The 25,296-nt window shown below is 46.9% G+C and overlaps 1 protein-coding gene across 45 annotated transcripts in view; it reads left to right on the top strand.

Annotated features, from left to right (window-relative positions):
* Positions 1-245: 245 nt before the first annotated feature.
* Positions 246-25,296, top strand: part of NSD1 (nuclear receptor binding SET domain protein 1) — a 159,397-nt gene continuing 134,346 nt past the window's right edge. For 7 of the 45 annotated variants that reach the window (XM_078364657.1, XM_035290629.3, XM_078364659.1 and 4 more), the window contains exons 1-3: positions 2,204-2,418; positions 3,547-3,660; positions 4,401-4,490. Coding sequence is in view for 32 of the 45 variants with exons in the window: in XM_035290629.3 (XP_035146520.1) it covers positions 3,631-3,660; positions 4,401-4,490 (120 nt within the window). In the remaining 13 variants the exon portion in view is untranslated. Of the gene's footprint in view, positions 384-803; positions 1,088-1,481; positions 1,860-2,064; positions 2,092-2,203; positions 2,509-2,594; positions 2,705-3,545; positions 4,491-6,615; positions 6,662-25,296 lie in introns of those variants that run through there. The other 38 variants (XM_035290630.3, XM_035290623.3, XM_078364651.1 and 35 more) reach the window with 22 other exon arrangements.

Below are 25,296 nucleotides of genomic sequence, written 5' to 3'. Positions count from 1 at the left end.
AAGGATAAGAGCATCTTGAGCTCCATGCCTGCTGGGCCAGTCGCTGGGTGAAGGCTGGGGAAGGAAGGAATTTAGCTAGCCAGCATTGATGTCACACAGGACAACGCCAAAAATGGCCCTTCTCCTAGGTGGGCTCAAAGTTAACAGAAGACAGTGAGTAAACAGTCCATTGGGGCAATAACTACGCACATTTACTAAGCCATGGGAAGAATGGTAGTCACGTGGCCCTCGAGGGCGGCGCCCTCAGCTTGAGATGGAATTAACTCCAAATCTAATCACTGAAGGCTTTCTGGAGGAGGCGGAATTTTTACGGCGGTTGAAATTGGCTATCTCTGAACAGCGAAAATGGGCTTAGCGCCCTAGGAAACCAGGTAACTCCTGAGGTGAGCTTCTTGGTGGGGATCAAGCCCAGGGGCGACAGGGTCCGGGCTGGGGGAAGGACCTGAGGGGCTGGAGTCGCAGGTTCAGGCCCAGCTTGGGTTCCCCGACCTGCCCTTCCGCTGTCTTGGGGGATTGGACGCCACGCGGCAGTGTTAGGTTGGTGCTGCGGAACCTGTGCAGGATACAGGCCGTGAGGTCCCAGGCGCCCGCAAGCAGAGCGCCCCAGGCTGAGGGCTGCGCCAGCGGGCTTGTCCGGCAAGCCGGGCGGTCCCGCGTCCCGGCGCAGTTCCGCTGGGGTCCAGATGCCCGGCCCTCAAGGGCGAGGCGCGCGCTCCCCGGGGAACCGGGCTGCGGAGCAGGCGGCCCGCGTTGGGCGGCGGTGGCACGAGAGGGCCATCTGCCTGGGTGCTGGGAACTGCAGCGTACGCGGTGCGAGGCGCGGCCCGTCCCGGCCCCTAGCCCGGCGGGCACGCACCTACCCACGCCCGCCGGCGCCCGCTGCCCGAGCCCCAGTGCCAGGCCCCGACCCTGATTAGGCGCGGGAGGAGGTGCAGGGACTAGAGGACCCCTCCCCCGGAGTTCCCCTCGCCCCGCCCGAGGCTGCGAGGACCCTTGGGCCCGGGGGTGGTGAGGGAGCTTCGTCCGGGCTGGGCCCGGGCTGGGGACTCGGCCTCCCCGGGCGGGGGCCGCAGAGCTGCAGGCCGAGGTGCGGGCGCGCTGTCAGGCTGCAGCCCGGCTCGGTGCTGGGGGTGGGCTCAGCGCTGGGGTCGCCTGGCCTCGTTATCCCGCGGAGGCCACGCTGGGCGAGCAGTGCCCGGGCGGGTAACCCGACCCGGCTCCCCGGAGCCGCTCACCCCGCACGGCCGGGCAGGGGGAGGGAGAGGGATGGGGGGGAGGGGGAAGGGAAGGGGTGGTGGGTGAGGGGCTGTGGGCACCGCAGGGCCGAGTCCCCGGCCCGTCTGCGCTGCTGTAGGGCGGCTGCCTGCGGCGCCCCGGACGACCCAGACTCTGCCTTGCGGGCGTCGAGCCTGAGGCAGGAGGGAGCTGGGGCTGCACACGCTTGGCTCGGGGAGGCAGACCCGAGCTGCTGCCTCCATTTTGTTTCCTGCTCAGCTTGGTCTGTGGTGGTGGTGGTGGTGTGGGTTTGGGGTGCGGCCGGGTAGGGGGGTTCACCTGCGGCCGTGTCTTCTCGGGGCCTGAGGCCTCGAAGACCCCAGCCCAAGCCCCCAGGTGAGCCCTGCGGCAGGAGGGGGGTTGCCTTGGCCTCGGGCCGAACCCAGCTGGCTGAGGGCAGGTGCCCAGTGGATGGGGAGCCTGGGCTGTAACCTAAGATGGAGGCCGGGACTGACGCGGGCCCGAGCTGGGCTGGCGGGGAGATCGGACAGGCCTCAGCCGGGCCAAGTGCCGCCTGGGTTGGGGTTCGAGACGCGTAGGGTGCAGTAGCCGTGTGCGGCCCGAGGCCGGCGCCGTGCCCCGAGGTAGGTGAGGGGATCGGAATGTCACCCACGACGCCCGCAGGCCCCGACACTCCAAGGAGGCGCGCGAGGCCCCTGGGGAGCCCGCCTCAGGCCCCGCCCGGGTAGCCGGGCCGGCCCGTAGGCCCGGGCCCCGAGCGGGCGCGCAGGGGGAGGGGAGGGGGCGGCAGCGGCAGCTCCGCTGATTGGGCAGCGCGCTCTCAAGCCCGACTTCACCCGCCCTGAACCCCGAAGAGTGAGGCGAGGGAGCGCGCGCGCTCGGTGGGGGAAGGGGTGCGCGCGCACTCGGGGCCCAGCCGCACGCGGACCGGCGAAAGGCGCTCGGTCGCACGCGCCGCCGCGGGGGCGCGCGCGGTGGGGGTGTGAGGAGGAGGAGGAGGCGGCGGCGGCGGCGGAATAGGCCGGGGCAGGTCGCGCTCGCTGCCTTCTCCCCTGAAGAGAGACGCGGGGGGAGGGGGGTGCGGCGAGCGGCCCCGCTGTCTCCCCACCGCTCCGCTCGCACCCCAGTGTAATGAGGGCCACCCCCTCCCCCCAGCTGGCCCGGGAGGGGGCGCGGGGCACGGTAACTAGTGCGCTGGGGTGGGAGGCGGGCAGGCGTGAGGAAGAGGGAGGGAGGAGGCTGCCGGGCGGGGAAGATGGTGGTGGCGGTGAGGTGAGGGGCTCCGGGGTGGGCCGGGCGCGGCGCGGGGTTGGTAGCCTGCGGCGCTGCAGCCGCGGGCCCCCTCCCCCTCCTCCATCACTACCAGCCCGGCTTAGGCCTAGCTGGCCGGGCTGCCGCGAACTTCCTCCCGGCACGGCCCTTGCCCCGCCGGACGCCCGCGAGCACCTCGGCCTCCGCCTCCCCTCAGGTAGCAGGCTGCGGGGTGCAGAGCCGGTTGCCCTCCCGTAGCAAACTTTGCTTCCTGCTGAATATTGATGAGTGCGATCGGCTCGGCCGGGAGGTGCTGCCGCGGCTGCGGGAAGGAGTGCGGCCCGGGCAGGCGGCGGCGGCGGCGTCGGCAGCAGCCATGTTTGTCAAGCTGTAGCTGCTGCTGCCCTGACTGGGCTTCGCCGGCCGCCTCGGTTTCTCCCCCTGCTGCGTCCCGGCCTCTGGGCCCTGCAGCTGCGGACCCAGCAGGCCTGCATTCAGGAAGGCGAGCTCTGGGGTGCAACCGCCTCGGCCGGCTCGCTTGCGGCCTGCGCACCGCCGCTGCAAAGACTCAGGCGCTGGCTGGGCGCAGGGTGCAGCGCTATTGTGACCGCTGCGCCCGAGCGAGCTAGGAAGGGGGGGTACCTTTTTGTGCAGGGTCCAGGAGCCCCCCTCGGATCCAGCAGCCTTTTGCCTTTGAGAGATCCAGCTGATCAACCCCTGGCGGGGATCGGGGGGAAGACGATTACTGTTTGAGATTTGGGAATTTTGACTGCCAGAGGGATTTTAATTTTAGTTCAGCCCGAGTGTCCGCCAGTCTGCAGAGGAGGAAAAAGCGACGGGCTGTTTCTATGAGGCAGGATCGGCCCAGCTTCAGGAAAACGGAGTTTTCAGAGGCTTACCGAGGCCAGTTTTTCATTTCCAGTCGGGGGAACTTTTTCTGCCCATAGAAGTGCAGCAGAAAGGAATAGAGGCCACTAGGCCTTGAAGTGGCTGCCATTTTGAAGAGTTGAGTCAGATGGCCTATTAACTCAGATTAATTGCTGTGCTTTTGGATTCCAGGTTGATGCCGGCCCAGGATGGATCAGACCTGTGAACTACCCAGAAGAAATTGTCTGCTGCCCTTTTCCAATCCAGTGATTTTAGATGCCCCTGAAGACAAGGACAGCCCTTTCGGTAATGGTCAATCCAATTTTTCTGAGCCCCTTAATGGGTGTACTATGCAGTTATCGACTGTCAGTGGAACATCCCAAAATGCTTATGGACAAGATTCTCCATCTTGTTACATTCCATTGCGGAGACTACAGGATTTGGCCTCCATGATCAATGTAGAGTATTTAAATGGGTCTGCTGATGGATCAGAATCCTTTCAAGACCCTGAAAAAAGTCATTCAAGAGCTCAGACGCCAATTGTTTGCACTTCCTTGAGTCCTGGTGGTCCTACAACACTTGCTATGAAACAGGAACCCTCTTGTAATAACTCCCCTGAACTCCAGGTAAAAGTAACAAAGACTATCAAGAATGGCTTTCTGCACTTTGAGAATATTACTTGTCTGGACGATGCAGATGTAGATTCTGAAATGGACCCAGAACAGCCAGTCACAGAGGAGGAGAGTATAGAGGAGATCTTTGAGGAAACTCAGACCAATGCCACCTGCAATTATGAGACTAAATCAGAGAATGGTGTAAAAGTGGCCATGGGAAGTGAACAAGACAGCACACCAGAGAGTAGACACGGTGCAGTCAAATCGCCATTCTTGCCATTAGCTCCTCAGACTGAAACACAGAAAAATAAGCAAAGAAATGAAGTGGACGGCAGCAATGAAAAAGCAGCCCTTCTCCCAGCCCCCTTTTCACTAGGAGATACAAACGTTACGATAGAAGAGCAATTAAACTCAATAAATTTATCTTTTCAGGATGATCCAGACTCCTGTACCAGTACATTAGGAAACATGCTAGAATTACCTGGAACTTCATCATCATCTACTTCACAGGAATTACCATTTGTAAGCAGTTTTTGGTACAACTTAAATATATATGTATATGTGTATGTACAGGCCACTTAAAGGGAAACTTGTAACATTTGTTTTTGGTTGCTTATCAGTTCACAGCTTAAATCCTATTGCTAATCATAAGCTTTTGGGCAAAATTTTGCTTTGGTTTTTAAATTTATCTCTATTGTATGAGTTTGGTTATTTTAAGCTTTTTCCAAATAACTCTCCGTTGAGAGCAGGCTAATGCTTTTAAGGGCATTCAGTTGAGTTCAGATACAATTTCTCAGGGTGGCGGTATACATATGATTAAGAAAAAAAACGGTGGGTTTTGGCCTGCCAGTATCATGAATGCAGGTGAACCAATTTAGTACTTGGAATTCTATTGCTGTACGTGGCAGATTAGTTTTTTACTTGATGACTCTTGCTTCAGATTGAAGTGCATTTTGAGCACAGATTAAAGTAGCTAAGATGAGGTTTTCTTAGACATTTGTCAAAATCTAAATGAGACTAGTTTTTCTGAACTACCTGTTGTGAAGGTGTAGCATCCTTTGCTTTTGATAACTGCCACCATTAGGCCTTTTTTGTTGTTGTTGAGATGGAGTCTTGCTCTGTCGCCTAGGCTGGAGTACAGTGGTTGTTCACTGCAACCTCCACCTCCTGGGTTCAAGTGATTCTCCTGCCTCACCCTCTTGAGTAGCAGGTATTCACCATTCCTGGCTAATTTTTGTATCACCATTAGCTCTTGAGCTATTTCTAGTTTTATTTTATTTTCTTTTTAACAGAACCCTAACTAAGACAAAGTTTTAAATTTATTTTTTGTTTAGAGAGTGGCTTCGCCATGTTGTCCAGGCTGGCATCGAACTCCTGGGATCATTTAGTCCTCTTGCATCAGCTAGGACCACAGTAGTTTCAGATTTTGAAGTGTGTATGTGTGTGTGATACGTATATATTTTGTGTATATAGAAATGGAGAGTATCTTATTTGAGTTGCTGTTTTCAGTAATGCTGTCAAGTATTGCTAGAGGGTGATAAATGATAATGTTTGTTTTTATTTGAGCTTTGCAGAATTTCTTGACTTCTAGCTAAATGATCAGTTCACTTCTCTTAGCCTCATTTTATTGCCTCTAAATTCTGAAAGTACTTGATTGCTGTAAGATTCCTTCAGCTTTAAATATTAATATTTGATACTGATTTTGTTTCTGCCAAATACATTGTTGTGGTCACCACTGGTAGTATTACCAAAAAGTGTCTCAGAGGTACCATGTAAGTTTTTACAGGAAAAACTTCTATGGTACGTGATTATTTTGAGTTCATTAAACATTCACTTTACCATATATCCCTGCTGTTCTTTAAAGTTACAGAGGGAGAATGTTGGTGTGTCAGTTTTGTTTCTGTTGATTCTTAACTTAATTGTGCCTTAGTACTCCTTGATTTCTTACTTGGCAATTGCAGATTTAAAAAATTTGTTATAATGGTTATCTTGAGTTTTTATTGTCTTACATATTAGGGTGAATAGGCTGTTATGTAAATCTATTCGCAGCTCAGACAAATCCTTTTTCTTGGGTTCACATTGAAATTTATTTTACATATATTGTTTTGTCTTTGTTTTCTCACATAAATTTAAATATGAGAATGGAGATAGATGTTTCTCTAGAAGCATACAAATAGAACTATAAATCTGTTTCTCATCAAAGAGATGTTAGTGGAGTGTTGGTTCTATTAAAAACAGCTGAAGGCCAGTCCTGGTGGCTCATGCCTGTAATCTCAGCTCTTCAGTAGGCTGAGTCGGGTGGATCACCTGAGGTCAGGAGTTCGAGTCCAGCCTGGCCATCATGATGAAACCCCGTCTCTACAAAAATACAAAAACTAGCCAGGTGTGATGGCAGGCACCTGTAATCCCAGTTACTTGGAAGGCTGAGGCAGGAGAATCACTTGAATTCAGGAGGCCCAGGTTGCAGTGAGCTGAGATCATGTCATTGCACTCCAGCCTGGAAGACAAGAGTGAAACTCTGTCTCAAACAACAAGAGCAACAACAACAACAAAGAAACCTGGAAATATTGGAGCCTTAAGATAGTAGTTTACATGTCTACAATGGGAGTTAGTAAATGTATAAAGGTAGAAATTTTCTTTTTTTCAGGGAGAAATTGAAATTGTTCGAATGCTTTATGAGCTTGAAGAAGCAAGTATGTAGTTTATTTGCTTTTATTTATTTATTTTATTTATTTGCTTATTTGAGACAGTTTTGCTCTGTTGCCCAGGCTGGAGTATAGCGGCACAATCTTGGTTCACTTCAACCTCTTCCTCCTGAGTTCAATCAATTCTCCTGCCTCAGCCTCCCAAGTAGGTGGGACTACAGATGTGCACCACCCCACCCGACCAATTTTTGTATTTTTATTAGAGACGAGGTTTCACCATGTTGGCCAGGCTGGTCTCGAACTGCTGACCTTAGGTGATCCACCTACCTAGACCTCCCAGTGCTGGGATTACAGGCGTGAGCCACTGTACCCATCCCCTAATTTATTATTTTAGGACTTTGGTTCAAAGTTGTGGTTGAAATCTATTGCTTTTATTTTTGCCTTTGATATTTTTAAACTGAGGACTTTTTTTTTTGAGACAGAGTTTTGCTCTTATTGTTCAGGTGAAAATGCAGTGACTCAATCTCAGCTCACTGCAACCTCTACCTCCTGGGTTCAGTTGATTCTCCTGCCTCAGCCTCCTGAGTAGCTGGAATTATAGGTGCACACCATCTCCGGCTAATTTTTGTGTTTTTGGTAGAGATGGGGTTTCACCACATTGGCCAGGCTGGTCTCAGGTGATCTACCTGCCTTGGCCTCCCAAAGTGCTGGGATTACAGGTGTGAGCCACTGCACCTGACCTTAAACTGAGGACTTAAAAAGTGAGGTGAGGCCGGGTGCAGTGGCTCATGCGTATAATCCCAGCACTTTGGGAGGCCAAGGTGGGTGAATCACTTGAGGTCAGACATTTTGAGACCATCCTGGCTAACATGGTGAAACCCATTGCTACTAAAAATACAAAAATTAGCTGGGTGTGGTGGCAGTCACCTGTAACCCCCCTACTTGGGAGGCTGAGGCAGGAGAATCGCTTGACACCAGGAGGTGGATTTTGCAATGAGCTGAGATCATGCCACTGCACTGTAGCCTGGGCAATAATAGAACAAGAGAGTCTCAAAAAAAAGTGAGGTCAATCTTAGAATGCAAAGTTAGGTAACCAAGTGTAATTAAAAATAACTCTTCTATGTAGTCATAAAATACTGATGTATTTAACCTGTTCACAGTTGATTTAACTTATTGATGCAGTAGGTATAGATACTCTGCTGGTAATTTTAGAAAATCCTTAGCAAATTGCTGTTTGTCCCTTTTTGTCTGTAATCTTGGCTGGGCTTGGTGGCTAACACCTGTAATCCTAACAAGTTGGGAGGCCAAGGAGAGGATTGCTTCAGGCTCAGAGTTGGAGACTAGCCTGGGCAACATAGTGAGATCCATGCTATCTCTATAATCAGCTGGATATGGTGGTATAGCTGTAGTCCCAGCTATTCAGGAGGCTGAGGCAGCAGTCGGATCCCTTGAGCCCAGAAGTTTGAAGCTGCAGTGAGCCATGATCAAACCACTGCATTCCAGCCTGGGCAACAGAGCAAAACTCTGTCAAAAAAAAAGAGAAAATTCTTGTGGCAGTGGGTGAGAGTAGTTATTAGGGACTTCCTGTCTAGAATTAGAGAAAGATCAGGGACATATTTTCTGTTATTTTATGTATCTACTTCTATTTTTTTTTTCTTGCCTGCCTCCTCCTGTGTCTACTTCTAAGCGGAATGTTTACGTGTTGTCATGAATGCATAGCCTCTTCAGTTTACCCTCATGTGCTCTTATTTTCTCTGCATACAGTGAAGTGAAGGGATTGTCAATACAATTTATAATCCTGACCTGGTACTTTTATTTATTTATTTAGTTTTTGAGACGGAGTTTTGCTGTTGTTACCCAGGCTGGAGTGCAATGGCACGATCTCGGCTCACCGCAACCTCCGCCTTCTGGGTTCAGGCAATTCTCCTGCCTCAGCCTCCCGAGTAGCTGGGACTTCAGGTGCTTACCACCATGCCCAGCTAATTTTTGTATTTTTAGTAGAGATGGGGTTTCACCTTGTTGACCAGGATGGTCTCAATCTCTTGACCTCGTGATCCACCCGCCTTGGCCTCCCAAAGTGCTGGGATTATAGGCGTGAGCCACTGCGCCCGGCAGTGGTACTTTTATATTTAATTGGGTTGATATCTTCTAATTCCTCCCAGTGTACAAAGCCTTTGTGCTTTGAGTTGTTGTTGTTGAGACAGGCTGGTGGAGGCTTTGGATGTGGAGAATTAAATGAGCGTGGGATTTTCAGAGGATGCTTGTTGGAGATTGTTTGGATAGGATGGATATAGTTAGGTAATAAGGTCTAGAAATCCAGACTGAAGCATTTCATATTGATATGATAGGAACTGGCAGCCAGCGAGAGATTTTAGCTGAGACGTGATGTGAAATCTGTTTGGAAGGCTTGGACTAGGGGAGATTAGAGGCAAGGTTAGGATGTAGTGGCTGTTGAGAATAGTAATTAGGACTTAAGAATTGGCCCAGTGGCATGTGCCTGTAGTCCTAGCTACTCGGGAGGCTGAGGCAGGAGGATTGCTTGAGGCTGCAGTGAGCTATGATTGTTCCTGTGAATAGCCACTGCACTCCAGCCTGGGCAACATAAAGAGATTCTGTCTCTCAAAAAAAATTAATAAATAAAAACTTGAGCGCAGTCACTACTCAAAAGAAAGGGGATAAATCTGAAAGATTATTTCAAAGGGAGAAAATTGGCAGTTCTTTTGGTGCTACCTGACCTGGAGGCAGAGATTGGAGTCTGGATTTGACGGATGGAGAGAGGTGAGGGCAGATGATGTCTAAGGCTTATAGTTTTGCTGCCTGGGACAAAAATGATTCCTCAGAGATTCCTTCCTCTTCTCTATCCATCATCCTACAATTTTCTACTCCCTTCTTAGCCATCTTCGAGGAGAATTGATCTTTCCACACCTGAGGTTCTGCTCTCCATCCTACTCGCTCCTTATTGCTGGGTGACCTTGTTTTTTTTTTTTTTTTTTTTTTCCTTTGGTGGCGTTTTTTTTTTTTAAAGATGGGGTTTCACCGTGGTCTTGAACTCCTGACCTCGGGTGATCCACCCACCTCGGCTTCCCAAAGTGCTAGGACAATAGGTGTGAGCCACTGCATCTGGCATTGTTTTTTAAGATGGATTCTTGCCGGGTGCAGTGGCGCACACCTGTAAGCCCAGCACTTTGGGAGGCCAAGGTGGGTGGATCACAAAGTCAAGAGATCATCCTGGCCAACATGGTGAACCCTGTCTCTACTGAAAATACAAAAATTGACCAAGCGTGATGGCAGGCACCTGCAATGCCAGCTACTTGGAAAGGCTGAGGCACAAGAATTGCTTGAACCCAGGAGGCAGAGGTTGCAGTGAGCTAAGATCACGCCACTGCACTCCAGCCTGGGCAACAGAGCAAGACTCTGTCTCAAAAAAAAAAAACAACAAAAAAAAACGGCCAGGCGTGGTGGCTCACACCTATAATCCTAGCACTTTGGGAGGCCAAGGTAGGCGGATCACAAGGTCAAGAGATCGAGACCATCCTGGTCAACAAGGTGAAACACCGTCTCTACTAAAAATACAAAAATTAGCTGGGCATAGTGGCGTGCGCCTGTAGTCCCAGCTACTCGGGAGGCTGAGGCAGGAGAATTGCTTGAACCCAGGAAGTGGAGGTTGCGATGAGCCGAGATCGCACCATTGCACTCCAGCCTGGGTAGTGAGCGAAACTCCGTCTCAAAAAAAAAAAAAAAAAAAAAAAAGATGAATTCTTGCTCTGTTGCCCAGGCTGGAGTGCAGTGGTGTGATCTTAGCTCACTGCAACCTCTGCCTCCTGGGTTCAAGCAATTCTTGTGCCTCAGCCTTTCCAAGTATCTGGCATTGCAGGTGTCTGCCACCACATCTGGCTAATTTGTATTTTTAGTAGCAACGGGGTTTCACCATGTTGGCCAGATTGGTCTGGCACTCCTGACCTCAAGTGATCCACCCACCTTGGCCTCCCAAAGTGTTGGGATTATAGGCATGAGCCACCATACCTAGCCTGGGTGACCTTGTTTTATTAATTGCTCTTTCCCTTTTTCCTCTGGGATCTTCATTCTCTACTTCTCTATTACATCACTTTTTCTGCCTAAAACCATGGTTGCATCTTATTCTATCCTTTAATCCCTCAAGTTATCATTCCCCTTTCTGGTGAATTTCTTGAAAGAATCATCTACTTTGTTTACCTCTCCCCCATGGTTTGACTTCTGTATCTTGTACTCGGCTGAAACTAACTTCATAAGTCACAAATGATACTTTCCTTATACTTGCCCTGCTAGATTTGCAGTATTTAAATAATTTATTTTTTTAAAAAAAAGGCTGGTCTTAGTTGCAGTGGTGTTTACAACTAATTGATCACAATCAGTTATAGCTTTCTTTGTGCCTTCTCCACTCAGCTTCACATGACTCACCTTAAAGAAAAAAAAAATGGCCGGGCACGGTGGCTCACGCCTATAATCCTAGCACTTTGGGAGGCCGAGGCGGGTGGATCATGAGGTCAAGAGATCAAGACCATCCTGGTCAACCAGGTGAAACCCCGTCTCTACTAAAAATACAAAAATCAGCTGGGCATAGTGGTGCGCGCCTGTAGTCCCAGCTACTCGGGAGGCTGAGGCAGGAGAATTGCTTGAACCCAGAAGGCTGAGGTTGCGGTGAGCCGAGATCATGCCATTGCACTCCAGTCTCTGGGTAACAACAGCAAAACTCCGTCTCAAAAAAAAAAAAAATTAACTGATTTTAAGAGATGGAGTCTCACTGGCTTTGAACTCCTAGGTTCAAGCCAGTCCTGCCTTAGCCTCCTATGAATTTGTAGTATTTTTACCACCACTTTTTTTTTTTTTTGAGACATAGTCTTGTCCTGTCACCTAGGTTGGAGTACAATGTCATGATCTTGGCTCACTGCAACCTTCACCTCCTGGGTTCAAGCAATTCTCCTGCCTCAGCCTCCCAAGTAGCTGGAATTACAGGCACATACCACCACACTCAGCTAATTTTTTGTATCTTTAGTAGAGATGGGGTTTCACCATGTTGGCTTGGCTGGTCTTGAACTCCTGACCTTGTGATCTGTCTGCCTTAGCTTCCCGGTGTGCTGGGATTACAAGCGAGAGCCACTGCACCTGGCTCACCACCACTTTTTTTTGAGACAGGATCTTACTCTGTCGCTCAGGCTGGAGTACAGTGGTGCGATCTCGGCTCACTGCAACCTATGTCTTCCATGTTTAAGTGATTCTCCTGCCTCAGCCTCCTGAGTAGCAGGGACTACAGGTGCCTGCCACCATGCCTGGCTAGTTTTTGTACTTTCAGTAGAGACAAGGTTTCACCATGTTGGCCAAGCTGGCCTCAAACTCCTGACCTCAAGTGATCCACCTACCTCTGCCTCCCAAAGTGCTGGGATTACAGGTGTAAGCCACTGTGCCCAGCCTATTATTTCCATTTTGAACCCATCTCTTTTATTACCAAACATGTATTTACTTCTATGTTCATTATGACATCGTTATCCTATTCTTAAAGCTGGAAACCTTGCAATCACCTATTGATTTAAATGATTAAAATATATTTGAGTACCTCCTGAGCCAGGCACTGCCAGTATAATAAAAAATAAAAAAAATGAAAAGACGGAAAGAGAGTCTGCTTTTAAGAACTTCACTGTGTGGTAAAAACTAGCGTAAACAATGACAATACAGAATACTAAATGGTCTGGTAGGTGTTATGTATGCAGTACTTTGGGATTGTGGAGGAAGGCATGCCTAGAGTAATCAGGGAGGACTTCACAGAGTGGTTATTTATAGTTTGAGCAGAGACATACCAGTAAGAGGTAATAGCACATGCAAGTGGCCAGAAATTCTTGGCTAGCTATCTGGGAGGAGTGGGGTTGTCAGGAGGTAAAGGTGTAAAGATAGGCTTATATACCATGCCGTATACTTGAATGTTTTTACTATTACAAAGTTTTATAGCTGCCCTCCGTTTCTTCCTTTATTCGTTTTTCTATGAAGTCTTTATTATTGGTTTTCATTTAGTCTTTCCCTCTAGTCTGTTCTATGTAAAATTACTTCCTCCTTCTAAAATGAGAAATACTAGGTCTCTGCTTAAATTTGTACTTAAATGCTTCACACCTCATTTTCTTAACAAATAAAGCCCAAATTCAGTGTCCCTTTTCGATAGGACCCTGTCCTGACCTTTCCAAATCTTGTGCTAGAGCCTTGTGTACCCTGGGTTTAGCCAAACTGAACTCTCTTTTTTCTTTTTTTTTTAACTTCTTTTTTTGAGACAGTGTTTCCCTGTTGTTACCCAGACTGGAGTGCAATGGCACGATCTCAGCTTACTGCAACCTCCGCCCTCTGGGTTCAAGCAATTCTCCTGCCTCAGCCTCCCAAGTAGCTGGGACTACAGGTGTGCGCCACCATGCCCAGCTAATTTTTGTATTTTTAGTAGAGACGGGGTTTCACCTTGTTGACCAGGATGGTCTCTATCTGTTGACCTCGTGATCCACCCGCCTTGGCCTCCCAAAGTGCTGGGATTATAGGTGTGAGCCACCGCGCCCGGCCCAAACTGAACTCTTAATGGTCCCTTGCTCATGCCTTTAGTCTCCTGGTCTGATTCGTCTTTGCATCTTTTTCTTTTTCCTTTTTTTCTGAGGCAGAGTCTCACTCTGTTGTCCAGGCTGGAGTGTAGTGGCACAATCTCGGCTCATTGCAATCTCCACCTCCCGGGTTCAAGCAATTCTCCTGCCTCAGCCTTCCAAGAAGCTGGGATTACAAGCATATGCCACCAAGCCTGGCTAACTTTTTTCTGTATTTTATTTTATTTTTTTTGAGACGGAATTTCGCTCTTGTTACCCAGGCTGGAGTGCAATGGCGCGGTCTCGGCTTACTGCAACCTCTGCTTCCTGGGTTCAAGCAATTCTCCTGCCTCAGCCTCCCGAGTAGCTGGGACTACAGGCGTGCACCACTATGCCCAGCTAATTTTTGTATTTTTAGTAGAGACGGGGTTTCACCATGTTGACCAGGATGGTTTCGATCTCTTGACCTTGTGATCCGCCTGCCTCGGCCTCCCAAAGTGCTGGGATTATAGGCTTGAGCCACCGTGCCTGGCCCTTTTTTGTATTTTCAGTAGAGACAGGGTTTCACCATGTTGGCCAGGCTGGTATTGAACTCCCGACCTCGTGATCCACTGCCTCGGCATCTCAAAGTGCTGGGACTACAGGTGTGAGCCGCTGCGCCCAGCTCATCTTTGCATCTTAACAGTGTATAGCATGTTGCCTTCTTTTTAGTCGGGACATACTGAGTTAATCAATGAATGATGCTATTACAGAGATACAGTTTGGGAAGGAGAGTACATTTTAGGAAGGTAATGAGTGGATTGTTTACTTTCATAATTTTCAATGCGCCAGATGTCTATAACTTCGGATTAATTGTTTTTTTTTCTTCCTCATGTACTCCATTTGATGTACTCAATTTCTAAGGCTTTTTGAATTTGAGCTTCCTAATATCTTATGCATTAATTGTTTCCTCCATTTTCAACTTTCACTCTCCCAATTAAGGATAATAAATTTTTTTTTTTTGAGGCGGAGTTTTGCTCTGTCGTCCAGGTTAGAGTGCAGTGTCACAATCTTGGCTCACTACAGCCTCCATCTCCTGGGTTCAAGTGATTCTCCTGCCTCAGCTTCCTGAGTAGCTAGGATTACAGGGGTGTACCACCCAGCCTGAATAATTTTTGTATATTTAGTAGAGATGGGGTTTCACCATGTTGGTCAGGCTGATCTCTAACTCCTGACCCTGTGATCTGCCTGCCTTGGCCTCCCAAAGTGCTGCGATTATAGGTATGAGCCACCGCACCCAGCCAAGGATAATAAATTATAATAATTTTAGATTGGACATCTCTGAATGCATACTGCACTACCTGTTTAGTGGAAGAAGTCCCTTAATGTCTCTGTTCTTAAAGTCCCAGATCTTCACCTTTAAATTAGGGGTAGTACCCTTTGAGGGTTGTTGAGTCTGTGACACAAGATAATCTTTTTTTTGAGACCGAGTCTCACTCTGTTGCCCAGGCTGGAGTGCAGTGGCATGATCTTGGGTCACTGGAACCTCCACCTCCTAGGTTCAAGTGATTCTCTTGCCTCAGCCTCCCAAGTAGCTGGGATTACAGGTGTGCACCACCATGTCCAGCTAATTTTGTATTTTTAGTAGAGATGGAGTTTCATTATGTTAACCAGGCTGGTCTTGAACTCCTGATCTCAGGTGATCTACGTGCCTCAGCCTCCCAAAGTGCTGGGATTACAGGCGTGAGCCATCTTGCCTGGCCATGACACAAGATAATTTATATGAAGTAATACAGTGCTAATCTTGAAGTAGGTATGCAGTAAGTGGTGCCAATTACTGCCTGCCAAGAACCAAATGTACATTTGAAAGAATTGTGAATTTCAAGAAAGTTATTTTTGAGGTTTTTTTTTTTTTTTCTTTTTGAGACAGGGTTGCGTGCTGTCACCCAGGCTAGAGTGCGGTGGTGTAATCTTGGCTCCTGGCTGGGACCAAGTGATCCTTCCCTCTTGGCCTCCCAACGTGCTGGGATCACGGGCATGAGCCACTGCATTTGGCTGAGTTTTTGTTTTTTTCTCTATTTTTCCAAGCTAATTAGTAAGATAAAGACATTAACTTGTTGACAGTTTCCATTTTTAATTAATAATTAGGGCATTTGTCCTATTTTTGTTTGGTAATCAGAAGAATTTAATTTGTTCAATAGGATCAACAGTTTTCTGTATTCCAACTATTAGATGGTGTAAGTTTATTACATTGTTGCTTTTTGCAGGTTGTCCTTTGTCCTAGATAGAAATGTTATAGTAATTCTCTGGTTTTGAGGGGAGCCCATTGTAAGGAGATCAATCTCTGAAATTTAGTGATAGGATAATAATAATTGAACAGTTATTTATGAATCTAATTTAAGTAATCTCAAATTCCTATGAATCATTTTTAATTTAGAAAAGTCAGACTTAAAAATGGAATATAAAAATATTTTGATTTTTTTTGTTGTCACTTTTCATATATTCCCTCAATTACACTCTTAATATTCTATTAGAAATTGTCTCTCCACACATACCTCTTTTTTTCCTTTTGGTTAATTCATTAAGAATATCTTTTCATATGAGTATATAAGAAGATCTCCTTTTTATTTTGAGATAGGGTGTCGCTCTGTTGCCCAGGCTGGAGTCCAGTAGTGATCACAACTCACTACAGCCTAGACCTCCTGTGTTAAAGTGACTCTACTACCTCAGCTTTCTGAGTAGTTGGGGCTACAGACCCATGCCATCATACCTGGCTAATTAAAAAAAAATTACTTGAAGAGACGAAGTCTTGCTGTGTTACCCATGCTGGTCTTGAATTTCTGGCTTCAAGCAATTCTCCTACTCTGCATAAGCCAGCACTTCAGCCTGGATTCTTTGCTTATTATGAAATTTTAATTTAGATAAATATAGATTTGCATATAGCTATAAGAAATTTCACGGGCAGGCCAGGTGCAATGGCTCACCCATGTAATCCCAGTACTTTGGGAGGCTGAGACGGGCGAATCACTTGAGGTCAGGAGTTCCAGACCAGCCCGGCCAACATGGTGAAACCCCGTCTCTACTAAAAATACAAAAAATTAGCTGGACATGGTGGCACGCACCTGTAGTCCCATCTACTCAGGAGGCTGAGGCAGGAGAATCGCTTGAATTCTCCTACTTTGCATGAGCCACCACTGTAGCCTTGATTATTTTCTTACAAATTTTTGTGACCGGGCGCAGTAGCTCACACCTGTAATCCTAGCACTTTGGGAGGCCAAGGCGGGTGGATTACTTGAGGTCAGGAGTTTGAGACCAGCCTGGCCAACACGGTGAAACCCTGTCTCTACTAAGAATACAGTTAGCCCAGTGCCGTGGCGCGTGCCTGTAATCCCAGCTACTCTGGAGGTTGAGGCAGAAGAATTGCTTGAACCCAGGAGGTGAAGGTTACAATGAACCAAAATCACACCACTGCACTCCAGCCTGGGCTACAGAGAGAGACTTCGTCTCCAGAAAAAAAAGAAAAGAAAAATAAATTTTTATTTAGATGAATATAGACTTGGATGTGGAACTTGTGACCTCAGGTGATCCACCCACATTGGCCTCCCAAAGTTCTGGGATTACAGGCATGAGCCACCACCCCCAGCCTGCCCATGGAATTTCTACTTTTTTTTAGACGGAGGAGTCTCATTCTGACAACTAGGCTGGAGTGCAGGGGTGTGATCTTGGCTCACTGCAACCTTTGCCTCCTGGGTTCAAGCGATTCTCCTGCCTCAGCCTCCTGAGCAGCTGGGACTACAGGTGTGTGCCACCATGCCCAGCTAATTTCTTATATTTTTAGTAGAGATGGGGTTTCACCATGTTGGCCAGGCTGATCTGGAACTCCTGACCTCAAGTGATTTGCCCGACTTAGCCTCCCAAAGTCTTGGGTTTACAGGCATGAGCTACTGCTCCCTACCATAATTCACCAATCTTTTTTTTTTGAGATGGAGTTTCACTCTTATTGCCCAGGCTGGAGTGCAGTGGTGTGATCTCAGCTCACCACAACCTCTGCTTCTCAGGGTCAAGCCAGTCTCTTGCCTCAGCCTCCCGAGTAGCTGGTATAACAGGCATGCACCACCATGCCTATTTTGCATTTTTAGTAGAGACAGGGTTTCTTCATGTTGGTCAGGCTGGTCTTGAACTCCCGACCTCTGGTGATCCGCTCGCCTTGACCTCCCCAAGTTCTGGGATTACAGACATGAGCTACCTTGTCCAGCCTTTTCACCAATCTTATTCAGGTATTGACATTCATATAATTTATCCATTTTACTCAGATGTCCTTAAGTTGTATTTTTCTCCTTAAATCTGTATTTCTATCAGGATATATTTTAGATATACCCAGTTTTACTGGTAGTCTTTCATTGTGGGTGTATTAAGTTCTTTATGTTTTTAATCACCTGTATAGGTTAGTATATCCAGAACTGCTGTCAAGTTTCTAAATATCCGTGGGGTGCAGTGGCTTATGCCTATAATCCTGGCACTTTGGGAGGCTGAGGCCTCTGGATCACCTGAGGTCAGGAGTTTGAGACCAGCCTGGCCAACATGGTGAAACCCTGTATCTACTAAAAAAAAAAAAAAAAATTAGCTGGGTGTGGTGGTTCATGACTGTAATCCCAGCTACTTGGGTGGCTGAGACAGGAGAATCGCTTGAACCTGGGAGGCGGAGGTTGCAGTGAGCTGAGATCTCACCACTGTACTCTAGCCTGGGTGTATGTCTCTGTCTTAAAAGAAAAAAAGTCGCTAAACATTTCTAATACCATAACGATCCCTCCTATTGCCAGCCCTTTTGTAACTACATCCATCTTGGCAATCCTTCCTTCTCTTTTTTGTATGTGACAGGGTCTTGCTCTGTCAGCCAGGCTGGAGTACAGTAGTTGAATCTCAGCTCACTGCAACTTCTGCATCCAAAGCTTAAGCCATCCTCCCACCTCAGCCGCCTCAGCCTCCTGAGTCGCTGGTACTACAGGTGCCTGCCACAATGTTCAGCTAATTTTTATATGTTTTTGTAGAGATGGGGTTTTATGGTGTTGCTCAGGCTGATCTTGAACTTGTGAGCTCTGGCAATCCGCCTGCCTTGGCCTTCCAAAGTGCTGGGGTTATAGATGGAAGCCACCATGCCTGGCTTAACCCCTCCATCTCTAGCCTTTGCCAGCTACTAATCTTTTTTCTAAAATTTTGTCATTTCAAAAATGTTAGGTAAATATGAGTCATATAGTATGTAGCCTTTTGGGATTATCTTTTTTTTATTGAGCATTATTTCCTGGTGATTCATCTAAGCTGTTATGTCAATAGTTTTTTTTTTTTTTGAGATGGTGTTTTGCTCTTGTTGCCCAGGCTGGAGTGCAATGATGCTGTCTTGGCTCACTGCAACCTCCGTCTCTCAGGTTCAAGTGATCCTCCTGCCTCAGCCTCCTGAGCAGCTCGATTACAGGCCTCTGCCACCATGCCCAGCTAATTTTTGTATTTTTAGTAGAGATGGGCTTTCACCATGTTGGCCAGGCTGGTCTTGAACCCCTGACCTCAGGTGAGGCCTTGGCCTCCCAAAGTGCTGGGATTACAGGTTTTATGGTGGATTCCATTGAGAGAGAGTTCTTTCTATATTCCAGATTAACATTCCCCAGCCTTTTCGGCATCATGGACTGATATTGTGGGAAACAATTTTTCCATAGGCGTGAGTGGGATGGTTTGGGGATGAAACTGTTTCACCTTAGACATTAGGCATTAGTTAGAATCTCATAGAGCCCGCAACCTAGATCTCTTGCATGCACAGTTCACTATAGGGTTCACGATCCTTTGAGAATCTTATGCTGCCCCTGATCTGACAGGAGTGGGAGGTCAGGCGATAATGCTCCCTTGCCTGCTGTTTACTTCCTGGTTTGCAGCCCAGTTTCTAACAGGCAGAGGACCAGTACTGGTCCACAGCCCAGGCATTAGGGACCCCTATTATAGATGATCTACATTCTTTAAATTGGTATATACAAACCGTTTTTTTTTTGGTGACAGAGTCTCTCTGTCACCCAGGCTGTAGTGCAGTGGTGCCATCTCGGCGCATTGCAACATCCACCACACCCACCACGCCTGGCTAATTTTTTGTATTTTTAGTAGAGATAGGATTTCGCCATGTTGCCTATGCTCTCCAACTCCTCTAAGTTCAGGCAGTCCACCAACTCAGCCTCCCAAAGTGCTAGAATTAAAGGCGTGAGCCACGGTGCCTGGCCACAAACCAGACTTTGAAAATGTTGCTTCCATTTTTAGATAATTTGTTAGGGAACCAATAAAAGCTTACATACTTGTGATTTTCCCTTAGTAAGTTGGAATAAATTTTAATGTTCATTGCTGTTATTAGGTGAAATTACTTTATTAAGACCTCTAAAGTTCCTTTCACATCTCCAGTGACCTTATGTAAAATACCATAATACTCTTTTAGTGCTTGCTGGAAAGATAAAATCTACTTTGGAGGCTGAACAATTATATTTATATATTAGATTAAATTAAAAGTAATTACTGGTTATATGATATTCCCTCACATACCAGAATGAGTCTGAAGGTAATCTGTCTTTGTAAATTATGGGGCTATATTTCCTATGTCATCTCTGATTTCTCTTGATGCTGTAATTGGAGCTTTTGGGGCTCCCTGGTAAAAGTAGGTGATGTGCAAGTTGTGTCTATACCCAGTGAAAGTAACAGACATTAATGCCACACTAATTTGTCATTGGAATTTTGCATTCCAAAGGATTTCTTTTTAAAAATCTGATTGTGCTGGGCACGGTGGCTCACGCCTGTAATCTCAGAACTTTGGGAGACCGAGGCGGGTGGATCACGAGGTCAAGAGATCGAGACCATCCTGGTCAACATGGTGAAACCCTGTCTCTACTAAATACAAAATAATTAGCCGGGCATGGTGGCACATGCCTGTAATCCCAGCTACTTGGGAGGCTGAGACAGGAGAATCGTTTGAACCCAGGAGGCGGATGTTGTGGTGAGCCAAGAATGTGCCATTGCACTCCAGCCTGGGCAACAAGAGCGAAACTCCAACTCAAAAAAAAAAAAAAAAAAATCCGATTGTAAATGGATAATTTATGGTTGTATATATCAAAGGCATTTCTTTAATGTTGTAGTTGGTTCAACTGAAAATACATTAAATATGTTTTTATAATTAGTATATTGGGGAACAGCACTTCCATCATGCCACAACACAATATATAAAGAATTCCTGGCAGGGTGTGGTGGCTCATGCCTGTAATCCCAGCACTTTGGGAGGCCTAGGCAGGTGGATCACCTGACGTCAGGAGTTCGAGACCAGCCTGTGCAACATGGTGAAACTCTGTCTCTACTAAAAATATAAAAGTTAGCTGGACGTAGTGGTGTGTGACTATAGTCTCAGCTTCATGGGAGGCTGAAGCAGGACAATTGCTTGAACCTAGGAGGCAGAGGTTGCAGTGAGCCGAGATCGTGCCATTGCACCCCAGCCTGGACAACAGAGTGAGACTCCATCTTAAAAAAAAAAAAAGAAATGTGGTTGCAGTACATTTGTTGAGTGGTAGTTAAGTTGTTTTATTTTTATTTTTTTTGAGACTGTCTCCCTCTAAAAATGCAGTTGCAGTATGTTTGTTAAGCGGTAGTTAAGTTCTTTAAAAAATTTTTCTTTCTTTTAAGACAGAGTCTCCCTCTATTGCCCAGGCTGGAGTATAGTGGCGCAGTCTTGGCTCACTGCAACCTCCACCTCCTGGGTTCAAGAATTTCTCCTGCCTCATTCTCCCGAGTAGCTGTGACTACAGGCACATGCTATGACACCTAGCTAGTTTTGTTGTATTTTTAGTAGAGATGGGGTTTTACCATATTGACCAGGCTGTTCTCAAACTCCTGACCTTGTGATCTGCCTGCCTCGGCCTCGCAAAGTGCTGGGATTATAGGTTTCAGCCACTGTACCCAGCCAAGTTCTTTTATGTATTTATTTTTTTCAGACGGAGTCTTGCTGTGTCTCCATGCTGGAGTGCAGTGGCACAGTTGCACAGCTCTTGCAGCCTCTGCCTCGCAGGTTCAAGCGATTCTCCTGCCTCAGCCTCCTGAGTAGCTGGGACTAACAGGCATGCGCCACCAGGCTCAGCTAATTCTTGTGTTTTTAGTAGAGATGGGGTTTCACCATGTTGGCCAGAATGGTCTTGGTCTCTTGACCTTGTGATCCACTCGCCTCAGCCTCTCAAAGTGCTGGGATTACAGGCGTGAGCCTCTTCGCATGGACTAAATTTTGTATTTTTAGTAGAGATGGATGTTTGCCATGTTGGCCAGGCTGGTCTGAAACTCCTGACCTCCTGAAACTCCTGCTTCTACCTCCCAAAGTGCTGGGATTACAGGTGTGTGCCACCATGCCCAGCTAATTGTTATAGTTTTTGTAGGGATAGGATTGTACTATGTTGTCTAGGGTAGTCTTTAACTCTTGGGCTCAGGTGGTCCTCCTGCCTTGGCCTCCCAAAGTGTTGGGATTACAGGCATGAGCCACTGTGCCCCGCCAGGTTCTGTTATGTGTGTATGTATGTATATATTTATATTTATGTTTTTGGAACAGAGCCTTACTCCGTTCCAAGCCTTACTTATTCCAGTTTGCAGTGCAGTGGCGTGATGTCAGCACACTGCATCTTCTGCCTCCTGGGTTCAAGTGATTCTTGTGCCTCAGCCTCCCAAGTACCTGGGATTATAGCTGTGTGCCCTCATGCCAAAGTTTTGTATTTTTAGTAGAGATGGGTGGCCAGGCTTGTCTTGAACTCCAGGCCTCAAGTGATCTGCCCTCCTTGGCCTCCAAAAGGGCTGGGTAACACCTCTAATTCTTATGCTCCCGCTCAGACCACCTTTTTTAAGGGAAAGGTAGTAAACTGTGCACACTTGGTCTTCCTTTTTCACATAATAGTGTATCTTGAAATCTTTCTATTTTAGAGCATAGCTTTCCTTTTTTTTGAGACGGACCTGTCGCCCAGGCTGGAGTCCAGTGGCATGATCTCACTGCAACTTCTGCCTCCTGGGTTGCAGCGATTCTCCTGCCTTAGCTTCCTGAGTAGCTGGGAATATAGGTGCCTGCTACCATGCCCAGCTAATTTTTGTATTTTTGGTAGAGCCAGGGTTTCACCATGTTGGTCAGGCTGGTCTTGAACTCCTGACCTCAGGTGATCCACCTGCCTTAGCCTCCCAAAGTACTGGGATGACAGCTCGGCAATTTTTTATTTTTCTTTTGAGTGGGAGTCTTGCACTGTCTTCCAAAGTGGAGTGTATTGGCACAATCTCGGCTCACCGCAACCTCTGCCCCTTGTTCAAGTGATTCTCCTGTCTCACCCTCCCTAGTAGCTGGGACTACGGGCATGTGCAAACATGCCTGGCTAAATTTGTGTTTTTAGTAGAGATGGGCTTTCATCATGTTGGCCAGGCTGGTCTCAAACTCCTGACCTTAGGTGATCTGCCCACCTCAGACTCCCAAAGTGCTGGAATTACAGGTGTGAGCCACTGTGCCCAGCCAGTATGCTTTTAATTTTTTTTTTTTTTTGGTGACGGAGTCTTGCTGTGTTGCCAGGCTGGTGTACCATGGCATGATCTCAGCCCACTGCAGCCTATCTCCTGGGTTCAAGTGATTCCCCTGCCTCAGCCTCTCAAGTAGCTGGGACTACAGGAATGCACCACCACACTCGGCTAGTTTTTTGTATTTTGGTAGAGATGGGGTTTCACCATGTTGGCCAGGATGGTTTAGATCTCCCGACCTTGTGATCTGCCCTCCTCACCCTCCCAAAATGCTGGGATTACAGGCATGAGCCACTGGGCCTGGCCGCTTTTAAATTGGTAACTGTATAACAAATATACATTCAAACTTGGCATACTATAAAAATTCCTATGTAAAATAATACTAAGTAAGATATTAGCTTGATTGTTTTTAAATAAAGAGGCAGTCTTGTTATTATTGCCCAGGCAGGTCTCAAACTCCTGGGCTCAGGTAATTCATTTGCCTCGGCCACCCGAAGTCCTGGGAGCCTCTGCTCCTAGCCCAGTTTGATTTTTTTTTTAAATTCATGCTTTAACACAAAATTTCTTAAGAATCTGAAAAAGGCTGGTCACGGTGGCTCACGCCTGTAATCCTAGCACTTAGGGAGGCCAAGGCGGGTGGATCATGAGGTCAAGAGATTGAGACCATCCTGGCCAACATGGTGAAACCCTGTATCTATGAAAAATATAAAAATTAGCTGGGTGTGGTGGTACACCTGTAGTCCTAGCTACTCCGGAGTCTGAGGCAGGAGTATTGCTTGAACTTGGGAGGTGGACAGTGCAGTGAACTGAGATCGCAACACTGCACTCCAGCATGGGCGACAGAGCAAGACTCCCTCTCAAAAAAAAAAAAAAAATATATATATATATATATATAAAAAAATGGGGGGGAGGAGCATGGAGGAATAAATATGGGTCCCTTAATGCCCTAGATTACCCAGGGTATTGTATATTTTAAGATATTTAGAGATTAATAAATATTTATTATTCCTTTTCTCCCTCAACTGCAATAATTATCTTCGTTAAGAATCCCCATGCAGGCGGAGCACCTGTAATCCCAGCACTTTAGGAGGTAGAAGCAGGCAGATCACTTGAGGTCAGGAGTTTGAGACTAGCCTGGCCAACATGGCAAAAACCCGTCTCTGCTAAAAATAGAAAAATTAGTCTGTGCTGGGTGGCTCACGCCTGTAATTCCATCATTTTGGGAGGCCGTGGAGGGTCGATCATGAGGTCAGGAATTTGAGACCAGCCTGGCCAACATGGTGAAACCTCATCTCTACTAAAAATACCAAAATTAGCTGGGTGTGCTAGTGCACGCCTGTATTCAAGCTACTTGAGGCAGGAGAATTGCTTGAACAGAGTGAGACTCCATCTTAAAAAAAAAAAATTAGCCAGACGTGGTGGCACACACCTTTAATCCCACCTGCTCAGGATGCTGAGTCTGGACTCCAGCCATGGGCTATAGGGTGAAACTGCATCTCAAAAAGAAAAAGTAAAATCAAAGTCACCCTTTTAAGGGGTACAGATTTGAACAACTGTTACCAGCAGTCATTTCCCATTCAGTCTCCTCTAGCCCCTCACAATCACTAATCTAGTTTATGTCTCTATGGATTTCCCTATTCTAGACATTTCATATAAATACAGTTGTATAATTTGTGGCCTTTCGTGTCTGACTTCTTTAACTTAGCATAATGTTTTCAGGCTCATTCATGTTGTAGTATGTATGCATACTTCATTCCATTGTACTGCTGAATATTGCATTATATTGATAACTATTTTTTGTTTATCTTTTCCAGTTGACGGACATTTTGTTTGTTCCACTTTGTGGCTATTATGGGTGATGCTATTGTGAACGTTTTAATTAGAGTTTTAGTGTAAATATATGTTTTCAGTTCTCTTGGGAAAATACTTACAAGTGGTATTGTTGGGTCACATGGTCATTTTATGTTTGGCATTTTGAGGAACTGCCAGACTGTTTTACATAGTGGCTGTACTGTTTTACAGTCCTATTGCAGCCTATATGGGTTCTAATTTCTTTTCCTTTTTTTTTTTTTTTGAGAATGGAGAGTCTCTCTCTATAGCCCAGGCTGGAGTGCAGTGGCACGATCTTGGCTCACTCTAACCTCTGCCTCTCAGGTTCAAGCAATTCTCCTGCCTTAGCCTCTTGAGTAGCCTGGACTACAGATGCCCGCCACCATGCTCAGCTAATTTTTGTATTTTTAGTAGTGGCAGGTTTCACTGTGTTAGCCAGGCTGATCTTGAACTCCTGACCTCAAGTGATCCACCTGCCTCAGCCTCCCAAAGTGCTGGGATTACAGGCATAAGCCCACCACACCCGACTGTGGTTTATAATTTCTTAATATTCTCATCAACATTTGTTATCTTCATTTTAATTTTAGCCTGATATCCTAGCTACTAGGGAGACTAAGGTTGTGGGATCACTTGAGCCCAGGAAGCCGAGGCTGCAGTGAGTCAAGATTATACCACTGTACTCCAGGCTAGATGATGAAGTGAGGCTTAATCTAAATAAATAAATAAGCAAGTAATGGCAAAAACCAG

This window comes from Callithrix jacchus, chromosome 2, assembly GCF_049354715.1.
Source record: "Callithrix jacchus isolate 240 chromosome 2, calJac240_pri, whole genome shotgun sequence".
NCBI classification, from domain to species: domain Eukaryota; kingdom Metazoa; phylum Chordata; class Mammalia; order Primates; family Cebidae; genus Callithrix; species Callithrix jacchus.
This window is presented reverse-complemented; position numbering and strand designations above follow the sequence as displayed.